Raw genomic sequence first — 14,562 nt, 5'->3', positions numbered from 1 at the left:
CACGATAAAGGCGGAGCATGGTGATGTCATACTCAGGAGAGCATCGCTCTTTAGGACAGATGACTGTGTGTGAGCGAGCGCACTCATTCTCCGATCAGCTCATTAAACATGTAACGCGCTGCGCTGAACACGAGATGTTTTATTTCATATTTGCATTTCCTGTCAAAAGAGCACCCGTTTGGACCACTTAAGCTTTATAATGGCAGAATAGACGCCGGGAGGGACGATCTGTTAGTGTGTCTGCTTCTTAAGCCGATAAAGAAAAGGAAATTCAGCTATATTTATCCCGTGTGTCCTGACCGGGAACATGTCTTCGGGACAAGATGAGAGCTCAGTGCGCGTGGCTGTCAGGTATAACATTATACATTTATTGTATGCAGTATATAGAAGAGTCTATGTAGTCTCACTGATGCTCCATATGTACACGCCTCTAATGTACCTGCTACAATGTCACACTATCATCAGTGCTTTATGTTCTGCACGAGCTCATTGTGTTTATGTAAACGCCTAGCGTTTAAAAATATAAGATTACATGCATGGATGTGGCATCTCTTATTTGTACCCTATTTTTAATCCTAAATCCGGCTGTAGGGCCTTATTGTGTTGATAAATATGGTTGTAGAATGCTGTAGAATATAAATTGTTAAAGTGTAGATTTTATTTTATTTCTCTATCTGATCATGTCTGACTTCTGTTGATTACGAAGTGGGTCCAACTGTTACAGTATGTGTTGTGTTACAGTATGGCCAAGGCCTTATTGTGTTTATATTGTTCTCATAATGATTAATAGATATGTAAATATAAGGCTATATATACTTTTTATATTACTCTTCTGGTTGTTATTAAATTGGACCAGATCATTACATTCATACTTTATTAGGCTTTAGGATGACATTTTTATTGCCAATCCGTATATTTATTTGTTTCCTTCTTGTGCACTAATGTGAATATATTTTGTAAGATCACTGTCTTTTATGTTGTATATAGGCTTGTTTTCTTGTTGTGTTTAAAAGCATGGACTCTTTATGTTTTGATATAAAAATGTATCATTATATGCTCGCCTATAGCTTTTTCTTCATTTTTCTATATGCTTTGTTCTGGTGATCAAAGTAACACATGTGGGTCCAGGTTACTATATATTATATATCTCAGTAAGTCTCTAAGGCCTATTATGTTTATAATTAATATGCATGTTTTATTGATATGCAAATCAGATTTTTTTTTCTAATTTTCTGAATACATTATTCTTCTGAGGTCTCTTGAGCTGAAGTGGGGCTAAATATGAAAATGTTATACTGTTGTCAAGGTTTAGGTCACATTTCTAGCTTCAAACTTCTTATTTACTTGGACAAATACCTTTGATTGTATGTTAAATCGATAGTTCACTCAAAATTTAAGTTCAAAGATTATTTTCTCATCCATAATATATAGTCTAATTTAAACCCTGTATATGTATGTTTCTTCTGTGAAACAGAAGAAGATGTTTTAAGTAATGTTTTTGTACAGTGAAAGTCTGTAGTACTGAAGTCTGGACCCCACTGACTTCCATTTTATGGACAGATTGTAGTATCACTTATATACTATTATAATGTTTAATAGTATTTGAGTTAAGTAATAGTCTTTGGTAATAATATTAGATTTTATTTGTAATATTTCAGTTTTATCTTTAGTAATTTTTAGTAACCTATTTCACTTGCCAATGCAACGTTTATTTAAGATTTTCATTTATCTTTCATTTATCTTATTTCACATTTATTTTAATAGTTTTAATGACAATTAATAACAAAAATAAAAATAAATAATACAAAAAAAAAAAACTGATTCCACACAAGAAAGAATGAAGGTGAGTAAAGGATGACAGAATGAGTGAACTGTCCCTTTAAGTGGTCTGTGCCGTTAAAGTCTGTGGGGGATAATATCTTAGAAATGATGTTATCTTCTTCATTAAACACATCCTTTTGTGACTAAATTGAAAGGACACACCGAATGCTTCTTTTTGTGGTTGGAAAAAGCTCAGTTGAAAAACAAAGGCCGTCTGTACGCTCATGTTACATTGTTCTGGCCTCAGGAGCTCTGGTTACTTGAAGCTGACAGACTTTGACCTGCAGCTCAGTTTGCTCAACATTTGGACTTAGGCCTGATGTCATTTACTCCACTTCTTTATTCTTCTGTCAAATTTCCATGAAGGCATCGTGTTTGCGTATGAAAGCCTGTCAGAGAGAAAACTTTATATGTGCTAAAACCGGTGCTGGATCCACATGGAAATTGTTTCGTTTATGACCTGGACAATCTGATAATTGATTTGTTTAACTTTTATTGATGAAAGAGGAAGGAATTCTGTATTTTTTTTTTTTTTACAGACAATGTGAATGGTACTGTGTTTTATAATAGTCACATATCTGATCTTGAGTGTTTTAGCTTGGTAGGCATTTAAACAGTCCAGTACAGATCACATGAGTTTGTTAATCTATCAAACTGAGGTAAACAAACAGGTCCAACTTAGAGTACAACCATGTTTTTCTTTAGACATTTATTTATAACCGTGTATCTTGAACAATGTATTGCAAACATACAGACCCGTTGTTTGGGGTCATCGAGTTTCCATTAGGTGTGTGGAACATTAAACTGAATTTGTTATTATTCAAATAGCTACTAATTTATGGGCTATAAACATGTCAACATTTTAGCTAACTTTAACTTACTTTCTCTGAAGTGCTGCTCAAATGAATCCTATCTAATTTAGCTAATTTTGTAATAGCAGTTTAGGTAATGCTATAGTTTAGCTAATATTTAATTTAGAACCTTTTGTATAAGCGTAAGCATTTCGGTAACGTTGTGGTAACTTAGATAATATGTTAGAAGCAGCTATAGCTAATGCTATAATTTAACTAATATTTAGTTGTCTAGTTTATTTAATGGAAACAGTTCAGATAATAGAACCGTTTAACTAATGCTTATTAGTTTAGCTGGAAATAGTTAAGCTAATGCTATAGGCTACTTAATGTTTAGTAGATTAGCTAATTTAATAGAAGTACAGTAGTTTTGCTAATGTAATATGCTATAGACTATAGCGCCCCTTATGGCAAAGCTGAGTTTACAACACATACATTGTAATGAAATACTTGAAACATTTGAAATAAGTGAAATCGAACTGACATAATTAGAAGTGTGCTTGTGTGGAGTATGTTCAGTCCTTAAGAAGTTGCTTTAGTTGACATAAGGCACATTTCCAGTTTCTTCGGTATCGGCCCCAATACTGTGCTCCTGTAAAAATGCCCGATGCCAAAAGCCGATACTACACAGCGTGTGAACAAAGCTGTCCAGAAAAAGAAACACTGACAACAGAGAATAGAATTAAGTTATTAGAGATTAAGGATGTCTACGAACTTAAGTACATGTAAGTAATTAATATAATGTTCAGTATTCATGCCTGTATAGCGGATGTGTACGAGCTGATAAGCAGAGTGCGATAGAGTACGTGGCTGCGCAGATGTGCTAGCTTGTCGAGTGAATATCTCACACAGACATCACTGGAAAGTTTGTAGTTTGGTCAAATGTCAAAAGCAAGCAACCAAAACAGTTTACAGGATACTAAAGTTATGTGACGTAATGAGAGAGATGGAGTGAGAGAGAGTCAGAGAGCACGCACTTCTGTTGCATGATCTTAATTGCTGTTGACCTCATTAGTGAATGCATTTGGATTGAAACTAAATCGTAAATATAAAACAAAAATTATAGGGGTATTCACTATAAACAACATTTATTTTAAACGTCAAGCATAGACGACTAGAAGCGACTAGCATGCTCGTATGATGTATAAGGAGTGATTCACTGCATTTACAGTATTGAGCTGCTGCGATGGAGTCGCTCTAATCATCATTTAAATGAACAGTGAAGGTAACAAAAGCTTATACAATAGGGGTGCACAATATACCATCAGCTGCGTGATTTCACATAGAGCAGCTGTTACTTCACGGAGCCGTTGTAAACCAGCTAGATGCGAAAATCCAAGCTAATAATGAACGTTGATTTGCGGAGCTTGTCAGTTAACAACGGCTCTGTGGAGTAACAGCTGCTCTATGTGAAATCAAGCACCTGATGGAATTTACTGCTGATTAGAGAACCGGCTTTACTGACGAGATGCGCATTAATCATTGGCCGATATATATTGTGCACCCCGTTATACAATATATTTTAACAGGTATAATTAAGGTTGAAAATAACTGGAGAAAATATCTGTTTGCTAACTGAAGCCAACTAACATGATTGTCTTCCTTCTTCTTCTTCTTCTTCTTCTTCTTCTTCTTTTGTCTCTGTGCCCAATATTTGTAAATAAATAAATAAATAAAAAAGTGGTATTAGTGCATCACTATATCTTGGAATTGCTTTAAACAATGTCTTTATACTGTGTATCAGTGACTTTCCTCTCCAAGAGGAATGACATCAGTATTTTGGTGGCTGGCATAGGATAATAAAAACAGTAGCAGTCTTTAAGTCCTTTTAAAATGAAGTTACGGTCGAAGGCCCTGAGATTTCAACTTTGAGTTAATGGAAGACAAGTCATCATTCTTCTTTGTTTGTGAGTCCAAAGTCATGGCAACTGTTTAATTATCATTACGTCAATGGCAGTATCTCTAGTTTGCAAAACCACGTCTGATGATGCCCGAAGCTGTGTATTTTTACTCGCTAGAAAGACATGTGATTTGGTAACCTTAGTAATTTTTTATTTAATCCAGGCTGCGGTTGGTTGTTGATATAGTACCAGTCTCTACCTGTTACACTGTTGCTTTCAAAGCACTTCATTTATCTTGTGTTCAGAGACTCCTGGATTCATTCATCTGTTGTTCTCCTAATTTGACATTGAATAGATTTCTGATGCTCATTGGGGACTACTTTAACCAAGGGCCATTTCTGGTTATGGATATGTCAGCATGTTTATCATCAAAAGTCATAATGCTGTGAATTCATTCTTGAAATAAGTGATTTTTTTGCTTTTGCATGGCAATAAACACTTGTCATACTTCTGTGATACAGCTGAAAGTATTTGACAGCATGTTTATAAGGGCTTTACATGTGTAGGTTTGAGCAGTTCTGTAAGATTCCACCACTGGTATATTCAATACCACCAGTCACAGAATTCATATTTTATACCCCTGGTCTTAACAACGCGCTGCTTTGTCGAATTACTCTCTGAGTTTTACGAATTGGTCTGAGGCTTGTGTTGCAGATGAGAGTATCTCTGTTTGGTTATAGCACACATAGCTTATCACTTATCTGACCTATTTTCATATTATTTTTAGTCTGTAAGACTGTGTGTCAAAAATCCGTTACTGAGAAACTGAATCAAAATCTTTCCTTTGGTTAAAATATCACCATCATGAGATGTAAAACAGTCAGTTTGGCTGGCTTCTGCACGCGGTCAAATGTAAAACAGCAAAGCTGTTTTGCTGATTTGAAAAAAGTCTCAAATGCTCACCAAGTCTGCATTTATTTGATTGAAAATACAGTAAAAAAAAAAAAAAAAAAAACTGTTTTTTTTATGTAATTTATTCCTGTGCCATTACTCCAGTTTTCAATGTCATACGATCCTTCAGGAATCATTCTATTATGTTGTGCTCATTTATTATCAGTATTATTGGTTCTTGTTATTATCATTATTGAAAACAATTTTGCTGCTTATTTCTCTCTTTTTTTGTTTTAATCTTACATACACCAAACTTTTCAATGGCAGTTTCAATATTACAGTTTTAACTGTATGTTTTATTAAATTAATGCTGATCTTAATAGTGATGACCTTTATGACCTTAAGTATCCCAAATCTTTGACATAGTATGTATATGAAAGTATATGAAAGATACAATTTCAATAGGTTCTGTGTATTTAACCTCTGCATTCTTGAGAGTAGCCTGACTGGGCATAATAGTTCCAGATTTTCAGAAGTAGTAAATTGGGTGGACTAGATGAAATCAAGAGCTCCACCTTCTGTTGAAACCCACTGATTTATTTTTAATTTATTTGTTTAGGTCTGGTCATGATTATTTATGAGCCAGCAGAGCAGAACCAACCCTAGAAAACATCTGTCATGTGAATTGATGAGTTAGCAGACTCATGTGCATACTGGGTTGGTGTGGTTGTGTATACACAGACAATGGCTTTAATTAACGGCTTTAGATGCTTTAATATTTACTTAAACATGGGAGGCATCTGTGCACGTTAAAGGCCTTGTTGAAGAGTGAGACGCAACAATTTCCACCACAGCTATTCTGAAAAGCCCAAAATATGTACAGTATATCTCTCTTCTGTCACTTGGTCTCTTATTTGGCTTTTTTTCCCATCCCTCTGTTTCCCCATATACTGTATAATGTATCTAGTTTAAATAGAAAAGTGCTTTTATTTAGGCCCTACTCCATAGAAATATCTTGTGATTTGCTTTTAAAACAGCATATGTGCTGATTATGGACACAGTTTATAAAAATACGTTATTAGGAGATCCATAGATCCATTTTTTTCACCACCAACATAATTGTAAAAACAACTAAACATATACATTTTCAAAGGAATATTAAAATACGGATGACTTAGTTGTCTTTACAGTAAAAAAAAAAAGAAAAAGAAAAAACAGCACACTTTACATTTAAATATCTCCATTCCAAAACCAACTGATTCTTTCCATGTATAATTGTTGATGTTTTGTGCCGATGAGCTTATGGGAGTAGACATGGGTGGATGTTTTGGGTCCTTGTTTTCTTGTTTTTTTTTGCTCCTGCCTGAACCTTATAGGGCGGCAGTCGAACAACATCACAGTCACCTATGACCTTCCTGTCCATAACCCTTAGATGTGTGCAGTAAGACCTTTGAGCAGGCAGTCAGCCAGTATGGACATTTCCTGGATGTGCAGGTCAACCTAACTTAATTTGCACTTTTTTATAGAGTGATCGGGCACAGCTGATGCTGCAAAAATACTCCCCCATTTTTAGACATGCTCATCCTGACAGCATTTTAAAAGATGTTTGAACCAATTTAAGCTTTATGTACAACATCTGTTACTGTACATGCAGAAGATAACCACAAAAAAATATAACAAAATAGTAGTTTTTAAAAGTTGACAGTTATGCATTTACAGTGGAAGTCTGGAATGTATGTATCAATTTTTTTGTTTGGTTTTATTTTCTAGCAGTGCACATTAAAATAATAATAATAATAATAAGAAATGTAGTTCCAAATAAGCTTTGAAGTTGATGAATAGAAAAACTTGTTGTCGAAAGTGCCCAAATAATTTATTGATGTTATTTTTCATGTGTATTTAGTTAATTAATTTTATTTGTTTGTTTGTTTTTGTAGTATTGGGAAATTTTTTGCAGTAACAGGGATGGCACAGATATACTGTAAATATCATTATTATTATTTTTAAATTAAAATGAGTTATTGTAAAATCTCTCTATTGTAAAATGCTGTGAATATCCTGAATATATTGACTTGAATATCATTTCAATATAATATGTACATTTTTATCGTCATTCTAGATTTTAATAGTTTGATACAGTGAAGAATGTCAAGATAAAAGTTAGAGACATATAGCTATTATTAACTATAATTAACTTTAATATATTTAATATAGTTTAATATAGCAATGTTACATCTTAGCTTAAATTTAACATGATATAATAGTTTGCGTACCATATATAATAGTTCTCTCAATAAATACAAGATTCTTCTTTTTTTAAGTAATATTAAGCCAGTTTGTGGCCTGTTTGTGGAAAGTTGCAACAGAGCTAGTGAAAAGGGATTAAAACAGTGTTTTCTTTTTAGAACGGACTGGAAATTTGACATCACATGCTTGTGCTTCCTGTGGCATTACATAAGAAATCAAGCTTGTTTGTACCTGTTTATTAGGTTATTTAAATGAAATCCAAATTAAAACCCTATAGAAGCCCTGAAACTCAAAACTAATCCATGCAAAGCCAACACTTCAATCAGGCTTTTAATCAGGACAATACAACACAGATAATGTGACGTTTTGTTGACTGTTCAAGGATGGCAAACGGAAAATGAAGGCGGGGAATTCCTCACATCCCATTTCTGTCTCATGTGCACTCGCTGTAGTCTCATTTACACCGGACTATTTTGTTTGGGATACACAACCTTTCATTTAATGTTTGAAGAGTCAATGCATACACGCTCACATGAATACATATTCAGAAGTAATCGTGTAACCTGAAGTAGCCAGATTTCAGTTGGTTGGGCTTGGGAGCCCCGCTCTATGGTCCAGTTAGATGGATTAATAAAGAAAAAAATATAGTTTTTGCCCTTTGTCATTTACATTTCATCAGGTTAAAATCTTAAAGCTCAAACTTTATGCTTGATTTATTTGTAACACATTAACTTTGATGTGTGTGAACATTTTTGATGTGAACCCACCTGGATAGGATATTGCTTGGAAATGTATTGTTGTTTTTGGCCTAGGTGTATGATATATCATAAACAGAAGAATGTTCCTTACCACATGCTGCCATACTGTACATCATCCATCTCCATCTAGCCTAATCGTTCTTTTTGTTTTCGCTCTTCTGATCGGTTTTCTCTTTCTGCAAAGTGTATAGTTTTATGGTGTATAGCAATATATAAAACACCCTAAAGCAGTTTTGTATTCTATTCTACATGGCTCTGTGTGAAGAAGTGTTTGTCCCCGTTAAAACTGTGGTTTATCACACCTGAGTTACATTTTTCTAGCCACACCGAGGCCTGATTACTGCAACACCGGTTCTCTATCAAGAAATCTCTTAAATAGGACCTACCTGACAAAGCGAAGTAGAACAAAGCGAAGTAGAAAACCATTGCCGAGCAAAATAGAACGTAAAGGCTCATCTCAGTTTTGCCAGAAAACATCATGATGATCACCAAGACTTTTGGGGAAATTCTCTGTTGACTGACGAGATACCAATCAAAACGCACGTTTATTTAAATGCAATGTGTGGGCTTTTTACACCGATCTCACAGTATTTCCTACATATTTTACTAGATTGCTTATTCGTTCGAATGACCACACCTAACTCCACCCCTAAACCTAACCCTCACAGAAATCATGCTAAATTATGATTTATTGAGTATATACATTTTCATGCACATCTGTTCCCTGGGATCGAACCCATGATAGCATGATTACATATCAAGGTATAACGCAATAATCTACCAACTGAGCTACACAAAACACAAACCAGAGTGCAAATAAAACAATACAAAATATTAATATGAAAACAACGTTTTGCCGATAGGGGCACAATTGTAGGATACGCTCTTATGAGTCGTATTTCAGGGATTTGGACAAACGACCTATACGAGCGTATTGGTTGGAGGACAGGTTGCCTGGAAGACTTGCTGTGATAAATGGAACCATGAATTCTGCTGTTCATCAAAAAATCCTGAGGGAGATCTGTTCATCTGTTCGTGACCTCAAGCTGAAGCAAACGTGGGTTCTGCAGCAGGACAATGATCCAAAACACACCAGCAAGTCCACTTCTGAATGGCTGAAAAAATAAAAAAGAAGACTTTGGAGTGGCCTAGTCAAAGTCCTGACTTGAAACCTATTGAGATGTTGTGGCATGACCTTTAAAAGGCAGTTAATGCTCAAATCCTCCAATGTGGCTGAATTACAACTATTCTGCATAGATGAGTGGACCAAAATTCCTCCATGGCGCTGTAACAGACTCATTCCAAGTTATCGTAAATGCTTGTTTGCAGTTGTTGCTTCTAAGGGTGGCCCAACCAGTTATTATGTTTGGGGGCAAATAGTTTTTCACACAGGGCCATGTCATTTTGGATTTTCTTTTCCCTTAATGATAAAAATGTGTTCACTTGTGTTATCTTTTACTAATATTTAAATTTGTTTGATGATCTGAATCATTAAAGTGTGACAAATAAGAAATCAGGAAGGGGGCCAACACTTTTTCACACCACTGTATATGACCTGCTAAATCACAAAGATTTGCATAGGACTAATATTTTCACAGGACCTCTGTGTTCGGCGAAATATGGTAGATCATTTGTGGGGGGAATTTTATCTTTACAATTTACAGATGATTTGCATGGGATTAACATAACAGACAACCTAAAACTATAACAAATCACTAGAGGTCACCATGGCAATACTAATCCCATTTGTATTAGACTTAACTGTAAATACACGGCCAATGCATTTTAAGCCCAATAGAGTTACCTTCAAATGTCTATGCCATTAAATTGGTAAACTAATTAAATTAGCTAGCTAGAAAAACACAGTAATGTCTGTTATAATGCCATCTATACAAAGTTCAGTTATTTGTTCAACTGTTTCCAGATACCATAGTTCCAACATGCATTCATAAATGGCAAACTACAGTTCTCGAGCTTTGGGTGGAAGTTTGATTTACTGTTCGGGAATGTGGTTTGAATGACTGCTGCTGTGTTACTATGGTTTTGAGAAACTGTAATAACTAGCTAATTAATTTTTTTCCACAATGCATTTAACTGGAAGCTAATCTTACTGGAATACTATTTTAAGATATGGCAATTTGAAATGTACAAATTTGTACGAATTCATATGAATTAGCTATCAATTTTTGCCAAAATGTAAAATAGTTACGGAGTGCCATGATATTGTGAGGTTCTTTTACTAGTTTTTAGTCAAAATCACTTGGTCTGCCAGCCTTGTAAACAGGAAGCATGTTATACTGTTTGTTGGCAGGCAGGTTAAAAGCTTTGCACCCTGATATTTACCTGTACATTTTTAAGGTAGTTCTAAGAATTTTTGTTTGTAATATAATTCACTCGGATCTGTGGGTGCGCCGTCAAATAGATGTTTCAGGTTTAATAGATGAAAGTTATTATCTTAATTATTATAATGACTGCAACTGTCATGAAGTCCCATTATAGTTTTTTTAAAGTGTGTATTGTAGATATCGCAAACATGTTATCTGTTAGCTGATTACTAGTATCACTCAAAGGAATCCAGACCGATCGGTATGTTTATTAGTCATACTATCCAGAATCAATGGAAAGTGTGATATCAGGGTTAATCCATGTTCTTTTGTGTTGACACTATGGAGCATATTTTAACATATTTTGTCATATTATAAACAGACACTGGAACTGAGAAACTGATTAATTCATTGATTCATTGATTGATTGTGAATTTTGATTGAGACAAATCTTTAATAGGGTCATACTTTTTTAGGGCAGGATGGATCAGAACTTACCCATCTGTCTCCATCTGCTTTATTTGAATTTACAATTTTTTTACATTGTTTATGTTGGGAGTTCTCCTTAGTTCACTGTTTAAGATCATTGTGAGCTTGTCCCATAGAAGACAAAATGGACCCTTGTCCCTTGTGCTTCTGGGTAATGACTGTTTGACCTGTAAAACATGGTCCAATCCACTTAAGCTACTGATCTTTTTCATGGGAAAGAGGAGGCCGTGGAGATGTCTTTGTCACTGTAATCGCAGTAATGAGGCCTTTGGGTTGAGGTAAACGGGTTCAGTCAGAATCTGAGCTTTATTTGATGCCTCGTGAACAATGTGTGACCCTCCCAATGCATAACATTAGATGATACAGTATATAACAAAAAAAATCCATTGAACTTAACTTAAAGCTTAAATAAGTTCTCAAATGCATCATAAAAAGTATTCCATATGTATCAGGTAGTTTACTCGAAGTCTTCTGAAAAGTCACAATTGTTTTATATAATGAAAAGATTCCCATATAAACATTGGAACCTTAAAGCTTTGAATGTTAAATGTGTCCATTTGTGTTTCAAAGATAAATGAAAGTCTTATGAGTTTTGATTAATGATTAATTTAGTGCATTTGAGGATTTCTTTTGGGGGGGGGGGGGGGATCCAATAATAATTCTTATTGCTTGGATCAAATGATCATTTGTGTCGACAGATATTTTATGAGCATTGGTTATGTTATGAGAAAAACAGCTTTAGTACTGTGTGATTATACTTTTATGTGGCAAATTAATAAACAATTTAGACTCAGTTTGCCAGTTATCTTATCAATCAAACTTTGCGTGTTTCAGAACAACCCAAGGCAATGTTAAAATCCGGAATAAATGAGCATTTTAATTTTTTTTGACAAATTTTTTGAGTGACTAAGCCAATGACTCACTTATGAAGTTACTTGTTTCTTTGCTGGATGAGTCAGTGTTTTTATTTATATATATATATATATATATATATATATATATATATATATATATATATATATATATATATATATATATATATATAATGTGTATCTTAGGTGCAAGGTGGAATGAGCATTGGTTACTCAAAATTGTCTTTCTTGCATCTTGCCAGATTGAATCCCTAAATAAACAATCCTGTTTGAGATAAACACTGGGTGTTCATTTGAACCTAATTCTCAAATCTGTCAGACGACTCACTAGAGTGTTTTGTGGAAGCTGTTGAAATGGGAAGCGTTTTTCAGTCTCATAAATGTCTCACAATATCTTTTACAGTATGTATAATTACACATGTAGAGGCATAGTATGGTCTCGCATTGACATCATTTGTGGTTGAGGGGTTCTTGGCGTGCATTTAGGTTAACAAGACCAATTTATATATCCTCAAGACTTTAAAGATTTATAGTGGTCAGAGGTCGGCATTGTAACATGGCTTATTTTTGAGTTGTATTTTCATGTAACCCTTCTAAGCTGCCTAGAATGCGCTGGCACACATGAGTAGCTCTGAAACGAGGAACAAAGTTAACCCTTGAATGCCTGTTTTCAGTATTTTAGAGGGTTTGGAGACAGTGGAGATGTCACTGGAAAAGACTGGACACACACAAGAGTGTCTGACTAGCATTACTCTCTTAAAAGTGACCTCACAACTGAAAGAGAGAAAAGAAGCTTGCAGCTGGGAAATCATGTCACTAACGGAGGTTAAGAACAGAGTTTAAATTATTAGGATACTGATTCATATAACAGAATTGTATATGAAATCTGCATACGAATGTTTTAACAATTTTTTTTTTTTTTTTTTTTTTTTTTGATGGGCTATAGCAACTGATTTGCCTTACAGCTGTTGCCTGACTTGCCTTACAGAAAGACACATAGTTGACATGTCTAGAACATTTTATTGTAATTTTTGTTACATTGTAATTACATGTATTCTAAATAATAATTAATAAGAACATAATTTCAAAATAGAATTGCATTCATATGTAAGTGCACTTATGCTAGTCAGTGTTTCTTGTAATATAGTTTAAGACATTTTAGTTTTACCTTCTTTCTGAACATTTGCATTGCTTTATTTATTGCATTCGGACACATTGTAACTTCTGCATGGATAAATGAAAAATCTACTTTAAAAATCAATGGAATAAGGGCTAATAAAGTAAAAGGCAGAGCAGCAAGTTGTTTTGAAGGAAATAATTAAATAAAGAAAACAGAAAATATGAGTAAATGAATCCCAGGGTGTGACTGTTTTTTCTCTTGCTCTCCTCTAACAGAACGCGTCTGTTCATGAACAAACTCAGGATTGGCGTGTCTTTGTCACTTACCATGAATACAGTATACTTGACCATTAGAGGCACAAATCCCAAGGTTTTTTATTTTTATTTTTGTTGTTGTTGTTTTGTGCTTTTCATAGTTTAGTATACAAACCATTATGGAACACAACTTACCTAGCATTGATAGCTTTTAAATCACATTTTTTATCAACTGTTAAAATAGGAACTTCGGCCTGTCACACCTCAAAGATCTTGACTTCTTTTACTGTATTTGTATAAAAAAAAAAAAAAGTTTATCAACTCAATGTCAATAAATATCAAATATCAGATCAATAGATTATTGGAATATCAAATATACACACTTTTTAACTGTCATGCAAGAATTCGTCATTATGTTCTTTCAAAAATATTTTTTAATCTGTCTTTTTTTTTTTTTTTTTTTTTTATCTAACACTGTGATTTCAAGATAAAAACATTTATTCAAATAAACAATTTGTCTCTTTCTTCCAGGGTTCGTCCACAGCTGGCAAAGGAAAAGATAGAGGGATGTCACATCTGCACATTCGTCACCCCTGGGGAGCCCCAGGTTGTTCTGGGAAAGGACAAGGCCTTCACGTTTGACTATGTTTTCGACATGGACTCGCAGCAGGACAGTATCTACAGCAACTGCACTGAGAAACTCATCGAAGGCTGTTTTGAAGGATATAATGCCACTATCTTCGCCTATGGACAGGTAAGACTGTAAAATAACAAGAAACCCAGTGATGAAATGAAGTCATTCAATCCACACTGAAAATGTTTGGGTCTTTAGCCCAGTTCTTAACTTTTAACGATTGGTGCAGAAGTTTTCCATTTTAGGCAAGAATTTCATTATTATTATTGGTTTTATTGTTAGATTAAATGTTACAAACGCAGTTTTCAGCACACTCTCATGGCAATTCTTAACTATGTTCAGTATTTATACAGTAGTTTTCCATATGAATTGCATTATACCAATTCATATGAAATCATCACCTCATAAGATTTTATTTTAGTAAATCGTCTCATTTTAACTGTGTAATAGAACCAGTTCA

General features: G+C 34.3%; 1 protein-coding gene across 3 annotated transcripts in view; it reads left to right on the top strand.

Moving 5' to 3' along the window:
• Positions 1-51: 51 nt before the first annotated feature.
• Positions 52-14,562, top strand: part of LOC127972545 (kinesin-like protein KIF21A) — a 46,656-nt gene continuing 32,145 nt past the window's right edge. For all 3 annotated transcript variants that reach the window (XM_052576162.1, XM_052576154.1, XM_052576148.1), the window contains exons 1-2: positions 52-351; positions 14,000-14,222. In XM_052576162.1, the coding sequence (XP_052432122.1) occupies positions 308-351; positions 14,000-14,222 (267 nt within the window). In that variant the 5' untranslated portion in view covers positions 52-307. The remainder of the gene's footprint in view (positions 352-13,999; positions 14,223-14,562) is intronic.

The sequence above is a fragment of the Carassius gibelio genome, chromosome A4, assembly GCF_023724105.1.
Source record: "Carassius gibelio isolate Cgi1373 ecotype wild population from Czech Republic chromosome A4, carGib1.2-hapl.c, whole genome shotgun sequence".
NCBI lineage: Eukaryota > Metazoa > Chordata > Actinopteri > Cypriniformes > Cyprinidae > Carassius > Carassius gibelio.
Note: the sequence above shows the minus strand (reverse complement) of the source record. Positions and strands in the feature narration are given on the sequence as shown.